Genomic DNA, 21913 nt, shown 5'->3' with positions numbered 1-21913 from the left:
TGTCCCCATGCGCTTTGTTCTCAGCCAGTAGTCTGCTCCCTCATCATTGGGGTTGTGGAATTACCCACAAAGAATAATTTTAAGAATGTCCAGCCTTTGTGGCTTTTACTGCCAGAGGGAGTGGGATCTGGTAATCTTCCATGAGTTGGATCTTCTGATTCTTTTTACCACCTGCCTTTTTTTTTTTTTTTTAAACATATGACCTGTTAGGTCAGCCTAAACCCAAAATGGCTTTAGTTCAGTCAACCTGTTTCTCAAACCTTCCTTCCCTCCTGCCTAGGTGTGCTTTAAAATGCACCTTAACCTGTTAAGATTATATAAAATATGGCTACCTTGTGGTTCTCTTAATTTAGTAAGTTAGGGATGTTAGAAAGTGAAATTCCTTGTTTATTGAAATCTGAAGTTCATCAATAAGAACTGTGCAAAGAAACATAAATATACTAAGCAGTCACAGTGATTTTATTACAACTGTCATTCTTCTCTAAATGTGATTGTGTTGTGGTACAGGGGTTTATTTTAAAATACAAAAGTTTGTTTGACTGAGACAGACAAATACCAAATGATTTCACTCAGATGTAGAACCTAAAAAAAAAAAAAAAAAAAAACACAAAAAGCGGAATGAGACCTATAAATACAGAAAACAAACTGATGATTTCCAGAGGGGCCCCAGGTGAGGAGGTGGGGCAGATGTGTGAAGGATGGTGGGGGCCAGAGGTTCTAGTTATGGAATGAAGAAGTCATGGGGATAAGGAGTATCATCAGTGATACTGCAGTGGAACTATATGGTGAAAGATGGTCCGTACACTTGTGCAGAGCATATCATGATGTACAGATACTGAATCACTATGTTTTATGCTTAAAACTAATGTAACATTGTGTATCAACTATACTAAACTATACCCAAATTATAAAAATTTAAAAACTTTTTGAAAAAGACAGGCCTGGTGGTACCTGTGTGGTTCAGTCAGTTAAGCATCTCTCTGCCTTTGGCTCGGGTCATGGGATCAAGTCAAACATGGGCTCCCTACTCACTGGGGAGTCTACCTCTCCTTCTCCTCTCCCTCTCCTTTTGCCCCTCCCCCTGCTTTTGATCTTTTTCTCTCTGTCAAACAATTGGGTAAAATCTTAAAAAAAAAAAAAAAAAAAAGGAAGAAAATCACAGGCCAGAATGTTGGTTGTAAATATTTGGGAGTGGGGAGAGGGGATGATGTGTCCAATTGGACTTAGATTCTAGAATTGGAATGACCAGAATTCAAATCCTGAAGCATAGAGATAGCTAAGTCTCAGGTTCTTTGCAGGTAAAATACAGAATAATAATAAGTGTCTCATGGTATTATAGGATAGATGAAATAAAATGATTTAAAATGCTTATAAAATTTTAAAAATTCAAAGATTTAGAATCCCATAACACATAATTGAGTAAAAGAATTCAGACAGAAAAGAGAAGATATGGTCTGATCCCATCAACATAAAGTTTAAAAATAGGCATAACTAGGAATGCCTGGGTGACTCAGTTAAGCGTCTGCCTTTGGCTCAGGTCATGATCCCAGTCTTGCATTGACTGGGCTCCATGCTCGGTGAGGAGGCCGGCTTCTCCCTTTCCTTCTGCCCTCCACTTGCTTGTGTTCTCTCTCTCTCTCTCTCTGACAAATAAAGTCTTTAAAGTAAAAGTGCCTGGGTGGCTTAGTGGGTTAAAGCCTCTGCTTTCAGCTCAGGTCATGATCCCAGGGTCCTGGGATCGAGCCCTGCATCGGGCTCTCTGCTCAGCAGGGAGCCTATTCCCCCCCCACCCCACCTGTCTCCCTGCCTGCTTGTGATTTCTGTCTGTCAAATAAATAAATAAAATCTTTAAAAAAATAAAGAAAAAGTAGGCATAACCAGTTTATTTATTTAGAAATGAATGCAGTGGTTTCCTGGGGAGAGGGTATGGCTGAAAGGACATAGAGGACATCCTGGGATGTTGGTAATGCTTTATTTCTTGATGCAGGGGCTGGCCACATGGATGTGTATGGTCTGCAAAATTTAACTGAGCTGTATACTCAAGATTTGTCCGTTTTTGTGCACATTTCTTAAACCTCACTATTATTTCATTAACAGTAAAAAATTTATTTCAGTAGAAACACCCATGCTAATTGTAAGTTAAAGGACGATATTCAACCAAATCTTTGACCCATTTGGCATTAGTCTCAAATTTCCTCCTAGTATGTGAAAGAAATGTCTTTGATTACTTGATTCAAACTCTGATTTTAATTTTAGTTGGAAATGTGCTTTTTTTTAATGCTGTCCTTTATTAAATGAATAAAAACCCTGAGTTCAAAGTGTAAAAGGAAACACTTTGATAACTATTTTTTCTTTGTTCTTCTTCTCCTTTTAGTGATAACGTGATCTAATGTTGAAATCTAATTACTGTCCCTCTAATGCCAAAATCTAATTATTATCCCTCTAATGCCAAAACTGAGCTCTGCCATTCTGTGAAACATACAGACCATCTACAGAGATGAGCTAGTAGCTAGAGCTCATCCTAGTTTAAAGCTGAGATTTGTGACTTCTTAGAAAATTCCAGAAATGTTTTATCCCGAAGTGAAATATCTGTTTTTTACTTTAAATTACCTTGTTTACCAGGTGGTTAGAGTTATCCTGAAATGTTTTCCATGGTTAAGCACGTATATAGAATTTGAAGCTGGAGAGTAGAGCTCATGGCAAAGCTTAATATACATTTGCTGTCATTTACTATTATCATTATTTATATCCCAACTTTACCACTTAAAATGTAGCTGTTGGCTATTGAAATTTAGTTAGAATTCAGATTTTAATTTCTGACTCCCATTAGCCTCATTTTGAGTTCTGAGTAGCTGTATGTGGCTAGTAGCTTCTGTGTTGGACATAACACAGAGCATTTCCTTTATCCCAGAAAGTTCAGTTGGATGGCACTAATTTATGTGATTGGAATAATACATTTCTTAGAGTTTTTATTAAAGAATATGATGTTTTATAGAATCCTTAGCATTATAATGGGAAATCAGAAGTGCTTGATATGGTACACCTAGGGGGCTCAGTCAGTGTAGTGTCTACCTATGGCTCAGACTCAGGTCATGATCTTGGAGTCCAGGAGTCAAGTCTGGAGTCGGGATCCCTCCTCAGGGGGAAATCTTCCTCTCCCTCTGCCCCTCACATCACTCATGTTCTCTTTCTCTCTCAAATAAATAAATAAAATCTTTTAAAAAATGCTTAATTCATGATATTTAATACTATCTTTGGTGAAAATAAGAATAACCAAACAATGAAAATAATATTAAACTTTCTTATCTAGTATCATGAATAAGGTGTATGTAATCTTGCATAAATTCACTGAGACTCTCATATCCATCATTCCTCTTCCAAATATTCCACTATGAAATAATTCTCAGACTGGCATTCTGAAAAGTCTCTGATGTTGAAGCCATGGAGACAGACTAATAAATTATACTCATAGCTTCATTTAAAAAACAAAAACAGCAACAAAAACAAAAACCCCACCACCAACAACATTCTAAACAACTATTGCCCTTTTTAAATGCTAAATGTTAAGAAACCTTAACATGTAGATTATAAGTACTTACAACTGGGAAAAAATCTGGTTAATTAGGATATAGAATGAACAAAAAGGAGCCTGGATTAGTATTCTAACCTTCTGTAATTATGACATGGCATTAACTAATTAGGATATACAGCTATAGATTTATTGCTTAAAAGCTCTGAACTTTTACTATCACTTGAGATCTTTCAGTGGATTATTTTATGTTTCTCCTTCCAGAAATAGGTTAGATAAAAATAACTATCACATGCTATGCCTCTTACACAAGACAATGGCTAGGTAAACAATCAGTCCCATCCTTAAACCAATTTGGATCACAGGTCAGAGTTGAACCCATCAGACATGCCAGTCAAAACACTTAATTCACCAGGTTGGACTCTGTTATAACAGAGTCTGTGTCCTTTGTATTCACAGTTGGGTAGTTATTATTCTAATAACAACCACTCATCCCTATGGACACAAAGCCTGTTAAACTGTAGAACGGTATCCAGAACAAGAGACTTTGAGGAGGGCTGTATTGTGTTCTTACAAAAGATCATCAGTCTTACAAAAGCAATGAGCCCTTGAATACTGGTGGTTTTTTACTGCTTATTTATACCCTGTGTTGTTTCCCTCCTAGGCTACGGACAAAGATACTGGCAATTACAGCGCCATGGCATACCGACTCATCATTCCACCCATTAAAGAGGGAAAAGAAGGATTTGTGGTGGAAACCTATACGGGGCTCATCAAAAGTGCTATGCTCTTTCACAACATGAGAAGGTCCTACTTCAAGTTCCAAGTCATCGCAACTGATAACTATGGGCAGGGACTGAGCGGCAAAGCAGATGTCCTGGTAAGTCAATAGACCTCCAGATTAGGGGAAGTGCATGCACCCTGCCAGTCTGCAGTCGATGTCTCTGACTCATGGAACTTTTACATTTATTCGAAATAGGTTTTCTAGGATATAAATGTGATCAATTTTCCTCCAGGTTGCTAGTAGCCACAGCTTAGGATATAAAAGGTATAGCTTTAAGGCTGTATATTTTTTCGACATTGGGAAATACATCCCAATATGTTTTCCTGTATGACTGTGACAGCAATTCCACAAGTGCTGGATTTCCATGTGGTCTGTAGATCACATTTTTAGTATAGAATTGGCTGGATCTACTTAAAATTTTAAAATGCTTCACTGCTTTGTGCTGCAGAAATTAAAATATATGAAATTTTTTATTACTGTTTAAATTCCTTTTAGACCTTTTGTAATTAAGAAAACAAAAGGAAATGCTTTGGTGCAAATTTATGTTCCAATAGATGTAGTTTCCTTCTTTTACTAAGATCCCCAGTGATGGCATCGATGATCCTTGACTTGCTTATATTTGGCTTTGAATACCACTTTTCTCTTCTCTTTCTTTGTCTCTACCACATCTCCGTGGTAGAGTGTTCCCAAGGGCAGTTAGATCTTAACTGTTTATTCAAGATACTCAACACCAAAGTTTTTGTCCTGTGGGATTTCTGCCAACTTGGAAGCATGACTTGTTGGGACTTTGATTAATCTAGTAAACATCAGAAGTTAAAATTATTACTGGAAATGCTTGTCACAGGAATACAGAATCCAGTATAATTTTTCTTCTGCTGCTTCCATCTTGTTAGATCTCCATCTTCACAGCTCCCCTCCGTTAGTTCTCTGAACAAGTTTAACCTTCTCATATATGTAGACATCACAGATACCCTATTTTTCTTCTAAATCATGAAGGCCAACTGTCATGACTGTGGTGGGCAGAGAAAAGCTGCACTAGAATAAACAAAGCCCATTCTGAGCCAAGAAGCCTTTGACAAGGAAGATTTCAAAATTGACGTAGGTTTTTAATAGTTAAGATCTGTAAACCTAATGTACACAGTGTAGCCATTTCCCTTCCTGTTGTTTCATGGCTGTACAATGAGGTGCTGTCAGAATAGACAGGATAAGTAAAATACTGCAATAATGGGGGCACTTGGGTGGTTCAGTGGGTAAAGCGTCCGCCTTCAGCTCAGGTCATGATCCCAGGGTACTGGGATCGAGTCCCGCGTTGGGTTCCCTGCTCATGCTTGCTCACTCTGTCAAATAAATAAATAAGATAAAATAAATACTGCAATAACGTAAGTAAGATGTAACTGTATAGATTATCTGTGTAATATGTACATGAGAAATGTGAAGTTTATGGGTTTCTTATTTGGACTCTTTAAACTGTTGTGTGGAAATTTGAAAGTATACCTTTAAAATTACCCAAAATACATTTAGGAAGAGTTGTTTCAAAGTAATCATAATGTGATATATTTATGAACCATATATATGTGGAAAACTTACCAGCAAAACAATTTTTTTATGGTGAGATCGGAAATCCTTTCAGTAAAGAGAAGGGAGATGTGGGGAGAAATAAGACTTTTTTTTTCCAATTTATTTATTTTCAGAAAAACATTATTCATTATTTTTTCACCACACCCATGCTCCATGCAAGCCCTGCCCTCTATAATACCCACCACCTGGTACCCCAACCTCCCACCCCCCCGCCACTTCAAACCCGAGAAATAAGACTTTGATGTAGAGATTCTTTCAGAGAAGTTAAGTCATTACAGAAGATGACCTTCTGTACTCAGAAGGCCTCCAATGACCTCAATTCTGCTATTCTTCATCCAACTCATTCAGACCTGGTAACATTGGCCAATTTGCGGTTTTCCAAACAGCCAGACCCGTCCTCGCTTTAGAGATCTTGGCAACGCCGCTGTCTAAAATGTTCTTCCCCAAATGTGTTCCTGACGAGCTCCCTCATCTCTTCCAAATATTTGCAAGGATGTATTTCACGGTGAAGCCTACCCGGACAGCCTCATTTAGCAATGCAGCCCTACTGTGTCAGTTTACACCTCTTTACTGTTTGCTCTTTACAATGGACTTACCATACTTATGTTCATATTTCCCCACAAAAACTCCATGAGGAGAGTTCTTTTGTTTGTTTTTTATTATTTTATTCCATGATGTATCTCAAATGCCCAGAATAGTTCCTGATGTGTCATGGGCACTTAGTGGCTATTCAATGGATGAATGGCTTCTCTATTACAGTATATGTTAGCAGCTCTCAAAGTGCGGTCCATGGAACACTAATTCAGGGTTCAGTAAGTTCAGAATTTCTTTTGGTGAGAATGTTAGGACATTGTTTGATGTTTTAGGATATTATATTTGCACCAGCTTTGAGTGTATCCTTCAGAGTTATACACAGAGAGAGAGAGAGAGAGAGAAGCCTGAAGAGTGTCCTTACTCATAAGTAGTAAAACTTACTAGTTTTAACAAATCTCTACTCTTGACTAAACACCTTTTCAATATTTTCTGTAATGAAATGGGAAGTATGTGGAAAGCATTTTTTCTATAAAAGAAGTATAATGGTACTCTCAAGGAAAAGCTCTATGCAAGCTGAATTTACTGTGTGTGTGGGTTTTTTTAAGGAATACTTTTATTTGGAAAAAATAATGAGATAAAATGTGGTGTCTCAAACTTGAATATTTGCTAGACATTTAAACATAAATGAACAAAGTGAGACAGCCAATTTAAGGAAAACAACTGACAGTATTTGCTGCTAATGATAACAACTAACAGCACAAATTAGATTATTGGAAACTTGTATTCACTCACCACTGTGATCTTGACAGCTTCCTATTAACATAAAGACCATGAGATCAGTGGTCATATTAAAGAATGTGATTTTTTTCCTCGATATTGTGCTATATAATGTGTCAGTATTTGAAAAATCTGCATTATTCAGTGAACCAGTATTTTCCAAATGACCAATGCATGATGTTAAAACATCTCTGTGGGTCAAGAGCCATTCTGAGTGCAAGACAGAGAAATGGGTTTTAACATAACTAAACCCAATATTCAATTTCACCTCAAAACTAATCTCCGACTACCACTTGAGTTTGGGAGTGGTATCAAAGACTATACAAAGCTATCTGAAAAAGATAATTAAACTGCTTCTTCCTTTTTAAGAGAAGTGAGATTGCACCAGAGGCCGGTCAGGACAGACAGTGGCTAGTGGCTAGTCAACACAAGACACGGTGAAGCTCTTTAGAGCTTTGCTGCCCAGAGTGTGAGTTATTTGTCCCATGTGGTCACCGGGCACTTGCCTTTGTGACGCTGTCACACTGAGATGTATTATAAGCATAAAATGGACCCTGAGTTTCAATGACTTGGTATAAAAAAGTGAAAAATGTCTCCTTAATAAGTTGTTTGGTATTCAGTATGTGTGAGAATGATGCTCTATTAATATATTAGGTTAAGTGTATTATTAGATGACTTTCATTATTTTTTATCCTCTGGTACCCTATTGTGGATACCAAAGCACAAAAAAGTGAAAAATGTCTCCTTAATAAGTTGTTTGGTATTCAGTATGTGTGAGAATGATGCTCTATTAATATATTAGGTTAAGTGTATTATTAGATGACTTTCATTATTTTTTATCCTCTGGTACCCTATTGTGGATACCAAAGCACTTGAAATTACATATCTGGCATGTATGTGTGGCTTATGTTATTATTATTTTTTTTTATTTTTATTTTTTACTGGGCAGCACTGTCTACACTGTTTGGGAATGAATGGAAGGGCAGAAAAAAGGAAAGCTGAGCAATTTATGAAGAAGGATTAAAAGGACTTAGAAATAATAGGGATATATCAACAAGGAAGCTCTGGTTTTAGAATATTGTGCTTCACAAATATTACTTTTCCTTCTTTAGACTGCCACTCATAATTTTAATCCATTACAGAGATTGATCCCACAGTGATAGAACTACGTTTTTAAAAAGTCTTTATAAGCAGACTTCTTATAGTTGGTATAATAAACTGACATGTGTATTTCCAGAATTATTTGCATAAAGACTGTACCAGAAAAGTAACAAATAAAATCTAGGAATCTTAAGCATTTAAATACCTTTATTATAGATAATAGATGAAGTCAAGATTCAGGGAATTAGCATTCCTTTGAAAGATCAAAATTTAAACTATATTAGCTTATTTTCTTGGCCAGCATAGTGAAAGATGTATGTGTTCTCCATAAATCATGATTATACTTCAAGGAGATTTAAAACTTCTAAAGTAACTACTTATAGGTCAGTCTGAGACAAATACTTCTGAGTTACATGCAATCTGAATTTTGTTTCTTTATCAGAATTGCAACTACATTGTTTTTTATCTTAATACAAAAGTATGTCTTCAAAAGTTAAGATCAAAAAATCTTTTTGATAAATTGTAAGCTTAATATGTATATATTTTGAGGCAAGTTAAACCTTTTTTTAAGATTTTATTTATTTACTGGACAAAGAGAGCATAAGCAGGAGAGAGGCAGACTCCCTAACAATGGGCTCAGTACCAGGACCCTGGGGTAATGACCTGAGCCAAAGGTAGATGTTTAACTGATTGAACCATTCATGCGCCTCTGAAGGATCTTAAATCTTAATTCATTTTCTTAGTTCAGTCAGAATTTAGCCCCAAAAGTCATTAGCAAATTCAAAATTCCCTTGAGTAAGTACTTTATCCTTCTGAATAAAGAGAAAGTACCAGCTGTCCTTAAAAGACAAATGGTAGAGTTATTACTATCGTCAAGGCCAAATTTTGCTCCCAGATTGAGTCCCCAGCACATGAATTGATTTCTTTCCAAAAGATTACTTATAAATGAGCTTCTGAAACTTTAAAACGTAATTATACAAAAGGAAATCCTACCACTTCCCTGCACCCACATAAAACTAACATTCTAGTTTTTTGTTGCCCTCCAATTACTAAGAATCTAGCACTCCTACATAATGGAGCCCTGGGTGTTTGTCATGGTAGGCTGATTTTTTAACCCTAAACTCTAAAACATTTCAGGGGCTTAACCTAACACATTGTATGTTTCTCTCACAGGACACAACAAGAGTGTACATGGCTGGGTGGTATTCCTGATGGCATTCCAGAAAATGGAGATTTAGGGACTGGAACTCTTTCCACCTTGTGTCTTTGACTCATTAGGGTTTCTTTATTCAGACTGAGACCAGGAAAGAAAGAGAACCCATAAAAAAAGTTACACAAAAAGTGTGTTAATCCGGGCACCTGGGTGGCTCAGTGGGTTAAGCCTCTGCCTTCAGCTCAGGTCATGATCCCAGGGTCCTGGGATCGAGCCCCACATTGGGCTCCCTGCTCAACAGGGAGCCTGCTTCCTTCTTTCTCTCTGCCTGCCTGTCTGCCTACTTGTGATCTCTGTCAAATAAATAAATAAAATCGTTAAAAAAAGAAGTCTGTTAATCCCTTTTTCTAATGAAGTCCATTTTTATTTGTTTGTTTCTTTTGTTTTGTTTTGTTTTTTCGGTAAAGTCACAAGCAGGATCCATGTACACGTTTGTGGGAAATTTGGACGTAGGGTCCCAGATGCCAATAATGAGTTAGAGGTACAGGATTGGAACTGCTGGTGTTTGCTCCAAGGTGGTTTTCAGACAGATCCCTGGCTTAATTTAGTCTGTACACATAAATTATGGGACTCGCACGTGGTTTGAAAGATTTCTATTTATTTGAAATATTTTGTATAATATTTTGGATTTCTTCTCTTGAAAAATAGCAAGGTCCAGCAAATCTGGACCTTTTCTCCCACATGGCAGTATTCATTAGGGATGAAAAGGCTCTTTGTTATTTTTTTTTTTTTTTAAAGTGAAATGGGGATCCCTGGGTGACTCAGTCAAGCATCCAACTGTTGATTTCCACTCAGGTCATGATCTCAGGATCATGGGATGGAGCCTGCGTCTGACTCCAGGCTCAGTGTGGAGGCTACTTGAGATTCTTCCCTCCTCCTCTGCCCCTCCCCCTGCTCATCTGCTCTCTCTCATTCTAAAAAAAATAATAAATAAATCTTTAAATAAGTAAATAAAAAGTGGAATGATAGTAATAACTACCTGATATGGTCATATTTATAATTAAATGAGTGAAAACCTATGGAGTATTGAGGGGAAAAAAGTAAATGATAGTTTACACATGCTGAATAAATACTATGTTTTTCATTTTTTAAGTAAGATCATAAAAGGAATTCCATAAATGTTAGTGAATAGAATTGATTTGTAAACAGCTGCTAAACTAGCTTATTTTAGTCCCACATGTAAATGTGTATCTATCTCTTTATTCACACAAACGTAGAATTGGCTGAAGCTAACACAAAGACTATGTGTGATGATCCCATAGAGGGAATTATTCAAACTAGTCATATCTCAGCTTCCTAGTCACACTGGATAGGTGATCTCTTGAGGTTTGTAAAACTTGGGTTTTCCATTATCCTGAGCGCCCTTCAGTAACCCAATTAGAAAAATAAATGCATCTTCTTTCATGCCTTAGAAAATAACCAACAAAACAAACACACAAATCAACCACACTAGAAGTCTAAGTAAGTTAGAATTACTTCTTTTTTTAATTTTTTAAAAGATTTTATTTATTTATTTGAGAGAGAGAGAGAGAATGAGAGGGAGAAGGAGACTCCCTGCTGAGCAGGGAGCCTGATGCAGATCCAATCCCAGGACTCCAGGATCACGACCTGAGCTGAAACCATTTGCTTAACCAACTGAACCACCCAGGCACCCAAGTTAGACTTATTCTAAGTTAATAGTGATAGTGCATCAGTCTCCTCCTGCCCCAGCATCTAGCAGAGCTTGTGTACCTAAAGATACCATTCGTTCCTACATTACAAATGGGAAACCATGGGGTCCATGCCCAGTAGAGAAGAGATGGAAGCATTGTGTTTTGGTTTTATAAAATGCTGGGGAGGAATCAGAGAGACAAACCATGAGAGATTCTGGACCCCAGGAAATAAACTTAGGGTTACAGAAGGGAGATGGGTGGAGGGATGGGGTAACCCGGTGATAGGTATTAAGGAGGGCCTGCGATGTGATGAACACTGGGTGTTATATGCAACTGATGAATCATTGACCACTACATCAAAAACTAATAATGTACTATACTGTAGCTAACGGAACATAATTAAAAAAAAAAAAAAGAAAAAGAAATGCTGCTGAGTTCTGAACAGGCTCTGGCTTTACTTCCTGCAGGTTTCCGTGGTCAATCAGCTGGACATGCAGGTCATCGTTTCCAATGTGCCCCCGACTCTGGTAGAAAAGAAGATAGAAGATCTTACAGAGTAATGGATTTTGCTTACTTATATATTGATTTGCATTTGGCTATAATTTGATTGGATTAGGTCCTTCAAATTTTTAGAGCGTTCTGATGAAACATATATTACAATATGTCATTTTAATAATTCAGGTTACCCTTTTCCTGAAACAGCTTCATCTAACACAAGGGAAGCTGGTGAGCATGCCTTCGAGTAGATATGGAAATGAGATGTGAGATCTTACTCAGGATGCTTTGACTGATGCATCAACATAACCTCAGAATGCTGCATACAAGTAAATCCTAATATTCATTATTAGAGTATATATATCTTGATTTTATGGCCCCAAATTATTCAGAAAGCTCATTATCTCAGCAATCCAGCTGGTCCAGGGAATGCTATTTCTCATAGTGATGTATCTAGATGGCTCAAGGCGGGGGGGTGGGAGGTTGGGGTACCAGGTGGTGGGTATTATAGAGGGCACAGCTTGCATGGAGCACTGGGTGTGGTGAAAAAATAATGAATACTGTTTTTCTGAAAATAAATAAATTGGGAGAAAAAAAAAATCATGAAGACTAACTTTCACCAATACATATTTTGAAGTATTCTAGAATGTATGTCACATTGTGGCACGCCACTGCTGACTCAAAGTTCTGCCTATTTATGAAGCTCTCATTCTCTAATATTCTGAATGCTATCGAGAATTATTAAGATGCCTTTCTAGTTCACTCTGCACAACCTGAACCTAGCCTGACGTCATTTCCTAATTTTCACGGGGGCACATTCTTGTTATTCTGAGTCTTCACTTGAGTTCAGGCAGACAGATGTCAGCTATCACTGCTGCTTTCTAACAAAGTATCTTTCACTTCCATGCTGCCTGAAGAAGCATCAGCTATCAACAGCTAAACTTTCTGTAATTATGTGTCAAATACAATAGGAAAAGCATTGATGAAATCATGAGTGCTTCTCCTAATGAAAACATATGTGCTCTATAACAATTATTCCTTGACCTCTCACAAACTTAACCTTTGTGTGTCATGTGCAATGTCCTATGGAGAAAGTGATTCTCAATGTGTATGCTTGGAATATCAATCAGGCAGTATCTGGTTTACTTCTTTAAGGGATGTTTACACATATTTAGTCTTTGTCAGAAAAATAGCTGATTGTACCTGCAAAAATATAGAATCATCCCTGTCTCTTAGCTGCATAATGTTATCTATGGAAGCAAACCTTCTCTGATTATACCACCCAGAAGATGGTAGAACCATCTTTAGCCGGTAGCTCTTCATCCTGCTCTGTTTTTTCTTCACAGCGTTATCTAATATTTTCATTGCATGTCAGTTCCCCACTGAAGTATAAGCTTCTTGAGGCTAGGAGACCTGTCTTCCATTGCTATAATTCCAGACATATTGTGGGCACCCAATGCATTTTACTGAATGAAAATTTTACACAAGCAAAATCATGATTCCCCTTTCTCATATGGAGACAAAATTGAGGGAAACCAGAAAAAAAATGACCAGAAAGAAGTATAATTTCATAGAAGTTTATATATTTTTTTCTTCTTAAGTGGAAATGAAGCTCTCAATGAGAAAAACCAGGCATCTTTCAAGTCTTGAGAGAAATGTATTCCTGTGGAAGGACCTTTGAGTTCTGTGACATTAGCTTAGAAACCAGAGCGGGAGCAAATCACGTCAACCTCCCTAGACTGCCTCCCCATTTCTAGTCATCTGTTCACAGAAACTAATAAAGCCAATATCATGGGGTTGCTGTCAAAGACTAAAAAATATCAGCCAGGACAATGGGAATTGTGACTCTTCAAGGAGTAACAGAGATTCTAAGAAATGAGGTTAGTGACCCAGTCTGGAGAGTAAAGACAGAGACCCCAGTTTTTCCATTCTTTCCAAAGAGGGTAGTTGAGTTTGGAGCTCAGGTGATGAATTCAAACAGACAAGTTTGAATCTTATTGTAGCCATGTGTGGCCTCCAGGCAAGCGATTTCACCCTAGGGCCACACCTCCTCCTCGTGAAAATTGGAACAAGAGTGCCAATCCTGTGTTGTTGCTTTTTTAAAGAATTAAGTATAAATTTGCTCATGCAGTAAACATGGAGGGCAAATGCCTAATTCCTTATTGTAGGTTTTTAAAAATCTGTGTTAATTTAGAGATTCTTAAGAACAAAAATTTCTGATCCCTTCAAAAAATAAGCTTTATTTTTTAGAGTAATTTTTTATTCCAGCAAATTGAAGCCGAAGATACAGAGAGAATTCCCATATGTAACATTTGTTACAACCAGTGAACCTACACCGACACATCAGAATCACGCCTAATTCATCGTTAATGTAAGGTTTACTGTCAGTAGCATACATTCTGTGGACTTGTGCTAAAGGGTAATGACATCCGTCTTTCACTGTAATAGTGATACAGAATGGATCCACTCCTCTGAAAGTCCTCTCTCTCCACCCCTCTCCTCTCTTCCCCCCACACCCTCTCATCCTTACTGTCTCCGTCATTCTGCCTGTTCCAGAATGTCATGCGGCTGGGATCATATGGTGTGTCGCTTCTCCGATTCCTTTCCGAATGGGGCTAGTGGTTCTGATAAGGACTGTTAGATCTGATTCAGCTTGAGTCTGCACCAAACACTCCCTGAGCATCCAGGGGAAGAAGAGAAATACACGTGTAACCATGTAAACAATGGGATGACAGTTCTAGGAATCTGAAGAGAATAAATAAGTTTGTTTTCTCTTTTTGCTTTTTTGTTTGTTTTGTAATCTGGAGTGGATAACACACTAAATTAGGACTTGGCTAGTTAAAGGATACAGGCTAACTTCTGGCTGCTGTTTGTTCTTGGAAATGAAGTTTTACTTACACAAGTATTATCATTAAAACCAGTAAATTACAAGTATTGTTTTTAGATTAAAAATTACTATTAACATTTAAAAATTATCATAGAAAGAAATAATGTAGTAAAAAGATTTTTTTTGTAGTATAACTATTTATTTTTATTTTTATTTTTCAGTGTTCCAAGGTTCATTTCTTATGTACCACACCCAGTGCTCCATGCAATACCTGCCCTCCTTAATACCCACCACCAGGCTAGGCCATTCCCCACCTCCTCCCCTCCCAAACCCTCATTTAAATAACATTATGAACATTATAAAAATGTTTTAGAATGTATTATTAGTCTATTAACATTAATATTTATAAGATTCATAATTGTCCCTGTAGAGATGGTGTCCTGGCCCCCTCCCCCACCTCCAGCTCTAAGTAAGAAGAGAGTAAGAATGATCAGATCATGTAAGGATGTTAAATAAACATAGGAGTTCTTTGCTCTGGTGGAAACGCTCACCAGCACACTCATTTCCTATAGACATTCTTTGATGGCAAGTCACACCGTCACCAAAGCCATTTTCTGTATCTCCCATGAGACAGCCTCACCCTACAAAGTGGGAAACTTGAATTCTTATGATCATCACTTTCACTTCCTCCTTTAAGCAGACCCATAAATGAGGCCAGATCATAATCCATAGTTTTCTCAGGAAGCATGAAATCAGTGCAGACTGGGAGGGTTGATAAAAGAAAAACGTAATGACCTAATACATTCATTTCATGATGAGGAAGGTTTTGCAGATGGGGTTAGTATCCTTTGATGGCAAAATAGAGAGCTCCTTCAAAGGGGTGTTGCTGTAGTAATGGTAATGATCACTCCCCATTCCCCTGAATGGACATAAATGCTGTACTGAAAATTGTTTTATGACTTTTGCTATTTGGGGCTTATAGAATTAACCAGTGCTCCTTTCTAGGGAAACATATTTCTTTTAATTTTTATTAATGTATTCAGCAAATTCAAGGGAGAATCTGGGCCCAGAGGTGGCCTTTCATGTTTATGTTCTGAGGTATTTTAGGTGGAATTTAGGATTTATCTCCTCGTGGGTCTTGTGTTTCTCTTACAAATTCTTGCAGGTAAGGAGTGGGATAAATAAGAATGGGAGAATAAGAATACAGAAACTCGATTTACCAGCAAACTGCTAGCAAGGATGTCTCAAGAGGAAGGTAGGAAACCTTTGGATCCGTGTCTCTGTTCTCTTTCCACTTTACCATGGAGCCCAAAGGAGTACAGGAAGCTTAGGATTCTAAGATTTAAATCTTTAAGAATCTGCAGAAATGGCATTTTTGAAAAATATAAATAAAGGTGTTTTTAGAAGTCCTGCTGTAATGGAATTGGAATTACTGGAATGCTGAATTGGAATTGATCATTGAGGTCATGGAGTTGCTCAAATACTTCTCTTACTTTAAGTACAATATGGAAATTCAGTGATAGTAGAACTTTACAGAAGTATGTATTGACTTGGTGGAGGAGGGCCCATCTCCACAAAATATTGCTGCAGCATCTGAAATGTGCCTGCCTAACTTACCCATGGCTCCTTAGGTTAAGGTCACAAAACATATTTCAGAAATCAGGCCAGGATACATATTTCTAGGAGGAAAACTATGAAGTATCTTGGAAAGAAAACCTATGAAAAGTAAACAATAAATACTAGCACTTATATATATTTTTTTAAATCAGTGTAATAAAAACTGGTCTTGAGGGGAAAGATCAAATGGAAAGGTAAATCCATGAACACCTAGCTTTGATCACTCTTAACCTGTCCTTACTTAGAGCTGTCAGTGGGGACTCAGGGCACCATCTCTATAGGGACAGATAAGAATCTTGTAAATATGAATGTTAATAGACTAATAGTACATTTCAAAACCATGTTTATAATGTTACTTAAATTATTTTACTACATCATTTCTTTCCATTATAATTTTTAAATGTTAATGGGAATTTAAAATTTAAAAACCATTCTTTTAATGATTTTAATGACAGTACTTGTGTATATAAAACTTTATTTCCAAAAACAGAAAATAGCCTGAATTTAGCCTGTGTGTTTTAACTTGTCAAATCCTAACTTGGAGTGTTGCATTCTCGAAACAGGAAAAAAAAAATGCTTATTTAATCTATTCAGATTCCTTTAAGAATAGGAATAGAATTCCTATAAGAATTTTCTTTCAGGGAAAATCTAATGTAAAATTCCCAAGTGATTTTTAATTGGACCCCTACTCAGAAAGCCAGTTCCTTTTGAGTTCAGAGGACCCTTGGCTCTCAAGTCCCTGGACCATCAGTGACCAGCTGAGAGGTCTCCGACTATTCAGTTAAACTCTTTAAGTCTTAATATCCATATGTGAAGCTGGAAATGTATTAAAGAATATAAAGTAGTTACTGGTTGTAAGTACTAGAGGCTTAGCAATGAACAAAGCAAAGTCCCTGTTCCCATAGAGCTTATATTCTATTGGGGAAAAAGGGAAACAAAAGTATATTATTTATTTTTATTATATATATATATGTATATAACATTTATATATAGAATATATAATAATAGGGCAATAAAAACAAATAAAAATGCCAATATGAAATGATGGAAGAAAGGTACTATTTGTATAGGATGACCGAGGAAATCCTTCTGCTAAGCTGAAATCCGAGCAGAAAGGAATTAAGGAAGAGAGCTGTGTGGCTGCTTTGATGGGGGTTGGCGTGTGGAGGGTGTTTTCCCAGAGAGGACACTGCTGGTGTGAAAACCCAGCTGTTGGAGCATGCTTGTCCTATCAAGATAGGAAATTAGTATATAGCATCTCACAGGCCACTTGGAGGATTTATTATCTTACTCTGTGTAAGATACAGAGTCGTTAGTACTGATTGTCCAGTAGCTAGCCACTAGGCAGCTGGGTGCTTGGAATGTGTGGCAGGTCCAAATGGAAGGTGATCTAAGTATAATATACATATCAAGTTTTAAAAAAATTGCTACTCCCCCCCAAAAGGGACAATATCATTAATATTTTTAGGTGGATTAAATGCTGAAATGATAATCTTTGGGTATACTGAGTGAAATAAATATATTTAAATTAATCTCTCCATTTTTTTTTTTAGTCCTTTAATGTGGGTACTCAAATTTTTAAATTTGCATGTAATTTGCATTATATTTCTTTTGGCCAGTGTTGCCCGTGAAGTTCTGCACAGAGAAATCGTGTTGTGGCTCATGTTTTCCAAGGTTGTTGAGTGGGAGATGAGGTGGGAGATGAGGCAACCCGCTGCACGTCTGTAACAGGAAGGAGTCCAGGGAGAGGTCGTTGGTGACTTGGACTGGAGGTAGAGATGAACACAAGAAGTGATTAGATCAAGGGTACATTTTCAAGGCGCAGCCTCTAAAATTTGTCATGGATTAGATGCACACGCAAAGTCACAATAATGGCTCCTGGGTTTGGGGTCTGAGCAGGTGGGAAAAATAACAAGTATTTTTTTTTTTCACTTAGCCACTGAAGAATTTGATAACATGATATGTGGGAAAGTAATAGTGTTTTGTTCTTGGGAAGTGCCGATTTTAACAGGATTTGGTTCCCATCCGTAAATGTCCTGGCACCAATTCTTTCTCATCATCATTCAGCTGATTTCCCAACTCGGTGATGAATTGAAATACCGTTATTTGCTGTACACGGTCACTTCCTTAGCCCGGCAGTAAGGTTTTTTTCCTCTCATACTTATTCCTCATGAACTGAGTGAGTATGGTGAGCAGGCATGGTACGATCCCATGAAACCAGTGGTAATCTGTGAAAACACATAAACCCAGCTGGAACATATGGACTGTTAGTATGTACCTGAGAGTTTCTTCAGTCGTGTAGTCTTTCTTCTCTGCTGCATTTTAAATTAAACTGTTGTAAGCATTGGCAATCATATGCTGATTTTAAGTATACTTAGCACAAGATGTGATTGAAGTTGGGGAGGTTATCAACAGAAGCTGACTGTCAATGATCTAATTCTTAACAGAATGAAATACAGACATTTCAATAGACAACTCTTGAAAACAACATTTTCTGTAATTGGCATGTAATAACTATAAAATAAATTGAAGCCAGTCATAAAAATAAAACACAAACAACATAAAATGAAATCCTACTTTTTAATATTTGAGGTATAATTCCTTATTCTTTGGAAAAAAAACATAAATAGGATTTGGTTTCATTCAAAGCCTTGGTGATTCTTTGTTTCAACACAAAGCGAATTCATTTTCTTTCTTTTTTTTTTCCTTAAATATTCATTTTAGGGCTTTATTTTGGCAGAGAAAGAGAAGCCCTCTCTTTTTGCAAGCACAAATACTTAGTTTGAATGTACCATGTGGTAAGAAGTCATAGCTCTTCACAGAATGGAAGCTAGCCTAGAATGCAACCAGACTTTTACAATGTAGTGTCTCAGTGTTGTTATTCATACTGTCATAGTATCTTTAATGCTTAATTCCTTGAAATGTGGAAAAGTATAGGAATTTGAAGTCCAATTCATATTTCATGTCATATAGCAAAATTTTTAATTATCCCAATGTGTTAGTATTGAGCTAAAAACATGGAACCATAGTTACAAAGAGGGGAGGTCTCCCTTCACGTGTCCTATCTGGGAGGGTTACAATGTCCCATTTTGTACGAATTCTTAGTTATTATTTGAAGGTATGCCATCAGAGCATAACACGAATATTTATTTGATGAATATTCAATATATGAATTATTTACACTAAGGATTAAGCTTATGTTAGAATGTTTCAAAGTCCCAGTACTTTGTGTTTTGTTTCTAATAATAGCTTTCAGATATATTAGGGTAAATTCTTATTTTTTTTATTTAAAAAAAATTTTAAATTAACATGTAATGAATCACAGACCTGTACCCATGGGTACAGGTCTGTGATTCATCAGTCTTACACAATTTACAGCACTCATCACTGCACATACCCTCCCCAATGTCCAACCCCCATCCACTCCATCCCTCTGACCCCGCTCCTCTCCAGCAACCCTCAGTTTATTTCCTGAGACTAAGTCTTTTATGGTTTGTCTCCCTCTCCAGTCCCTTGTTGTTTCATTTTTCCCCTCCCTTCCCTTTGATCCTCTGTCTTCTCAAAGTCCTCATATTAATGAGATCATATGATAATTGTCTTTACCTGATTTACTTATTTTGCACAGCATAATACCCTCTAGCTCCATCCACATTGCTGCAAATGGCAAGATTTCATTTCTTTTGATGGCTGCATAGTATTCAATTGTATATATGTACCACATCTTCTGTTATCCATTCAACTGTTGATGGACATCTAGGCTCTTTCCATAGTTTGGCTATTGTGGTTATTGCTACAATAAAAAATGGGGTATAGGTGCCCCTTCAAATCACTACATTTGTTTCTTTGGGGTAAATACCCAGTAGTGCCATTGCTGGGTCCTAGGACAACTCTATTTTCAACTTTTTGAGGAACCTTCATACTGTTTTCCAGAGTGGCTGCACCAGTTTGCATTCCCACCAACAGTGTAGGAGGGTTCCTCTTTCTCCGCATCCTCACCAACATCTGTTGTTTCCTTACTGGTTAGTTTTAACCATTCTGACTGGTATGAGGTGGTATCTCATTGTGGATTTGATTTGTATTTCCCTGATGCCCAGTGATGTTGAGCAGTTTTTCATGTGTCTGTTGGCCATCTGGATGCCTTCTTTGCAGAAATGCATGTTTGCTTCTTCTGCCCATTTCTTGATTGGATTATTTGTTCCATGGGTGTTGAGTTTGATAAGTTCTTTATAGATTTTGGATACTAGCCCTTTATCAGATATGTCATATCATACCTGATATGTCATCTACTCCCACTCTGTTGGTTGTCTTTCGGTTTTGTTGATTGTTTCCTTTGTTGTGTAAAAGCTTTTTACCTTGATGAAGTCCCAATAGTTCATTTTTGCTATTAGGGTAAATTCTTATTTTTTATTTTCTGTCCCATGGATTTTCCAAACTCATACACAGTTAACCCTTAAATCACTTAGGGCTCAGGGGTGCCCTGCAGTTGGAAGTCCGCATATAACCTTTAACTCACCAAAAACTCAACTACAAATCCTGCTATGGACCAATAACACTGTTGATTAACAAATATTTTGTATGTTCTGTGGACTATATGCTATATCCTTATGATGACATAAGTTAGAGAAAAAACAGTGATAGTAAGAAAATCATAGAGGAGGAGTCAAGATGGCGGAGAAGTAGCAGGCTGAGACTACTTCAGCTAGCAGGAGATCAGCTAGAGAGCTTATCTAAAGATTGTAAACACCTGCAAATCCATCGGCAGATCGAAGAGAAGAAGAACAGCAATTCTAGAAACAGAAAATCAACCACTTTCTGAAAGGTAGGACTGGCGGAGAAGTGAATCCAAAGCGACGGGAAGATAGACCCCGGGGGGAGGGGCCGGCTCCCAGCAAGCGGCGGAGCAACAGAGCACAAAATCGGGACTTTTAAAAGTCTGTTCCGCTGAGGGACATCGCTCCGGAGGCTAAACTGGGGCGAAGCCCACGCGGGGTCAGCGTGGCCTCGGGTCTCGCAGGGTCACAGAAAGATCGGGAGTGTCTGAGTGTTGCAGAGCTTGCGGATATTGGAACGGGAAAGCCGGCTACAGAGACAGAGCCGACAGTAAACTCGCAGCTCGGTGTTGCCTTGAGCCAGTCGCGGGCTCGGTGAGCTCGGAGCGCGGCCGGAGGTTGGGCAGACGGGAGTTACTAGGAGCTGTTCGCTGAGGGCGCACTGGGGAGCGGGGCCCCGGGCTTTCGGCTCCTCCAGGCCGGAGACCAGGAGGCCGCCATTTGTGTTCCCGTCCTCCGGAACGCTACAGAAAGCGCTCAGGGAACCAAAGCTCCTGAAAGCAAAGCCGAGCAGATCACTCAGCCCAGCCCCTGCTAAGGGCAGTGCAATTCCACCTGGGGCAAAGACACTTGAGAATCACTACAACAGGCCCCTCCCCCAGAAGATCAACAAGAAATCCAGGCAAGACCAAGTTCACCTACCAAGGAGTGCAGTTTCAATACCAAGGAGAACAGCAGAACTCCAGAGGAGGAGAAAACAAAACACGGAACTCATGGCTTTCTCCCTGTGATTTTTTAGTCTTGCAGTTAATTTAATTATTTTTCTTTTTCATTTTTTTTCTCTTCTTCTGCTAAAATTTTTTTTAAACTTTTACCCTTTTCTTTTTTAACGTTTTTTAACTAGTTTATATAATATATATACATATATTTTTTTCTTTTTTAACTTTTTTATTCATTTTTTTAATTCTTTTTCTTCTTTCTTTATTTTTGAATCCCTTTTTATCCCCAAATCAGAAGAGATCCCAATCTCTTCAATC

General features: G+C 37.7%; 1 protein-coding gene across 1 annotated transcript in view; it reads left to right on the top strand.

The window, feature by feature from the left end:
* The window catches only part of PCDH15 (protocadherin related 15), a 546308-nt gene that overhangs the window by 467097 nt on the left and 57298 nt on the right, over positions 1 to 21913 (top strand). Inside the window, exons 25-26 of the mRNA XM_044236821.1 lie at positions 4194 to 4409; positions 11636 to 11724. Of these exons, the coding sequence (XP_044092756.1) occupies positions 4194 to 4409; positions 11636 to 11724 (305 nt within the window). The remainder of the gene's footprint in view (positions 1 to 4193; positions 4410 to 11635; positions 11725 to 21913) is intronic.

Source organism: Neovison vison, chromosome 2 (assembly GCF_020171115.1).
Source record: "Neovison vison isolate M4711 chromosome 2, ASM_NN_V1, whole genome shotgun sequence".
Taxonomy (NCBI): Eukaryota; Metazoa; Chordata; class Mammalia; order Carnivora; family Mustelidae; genus Neogale; species Neogale vison.
This window is presented reverse-complemented; position numbering and strand designations above follow the sequence as displayed.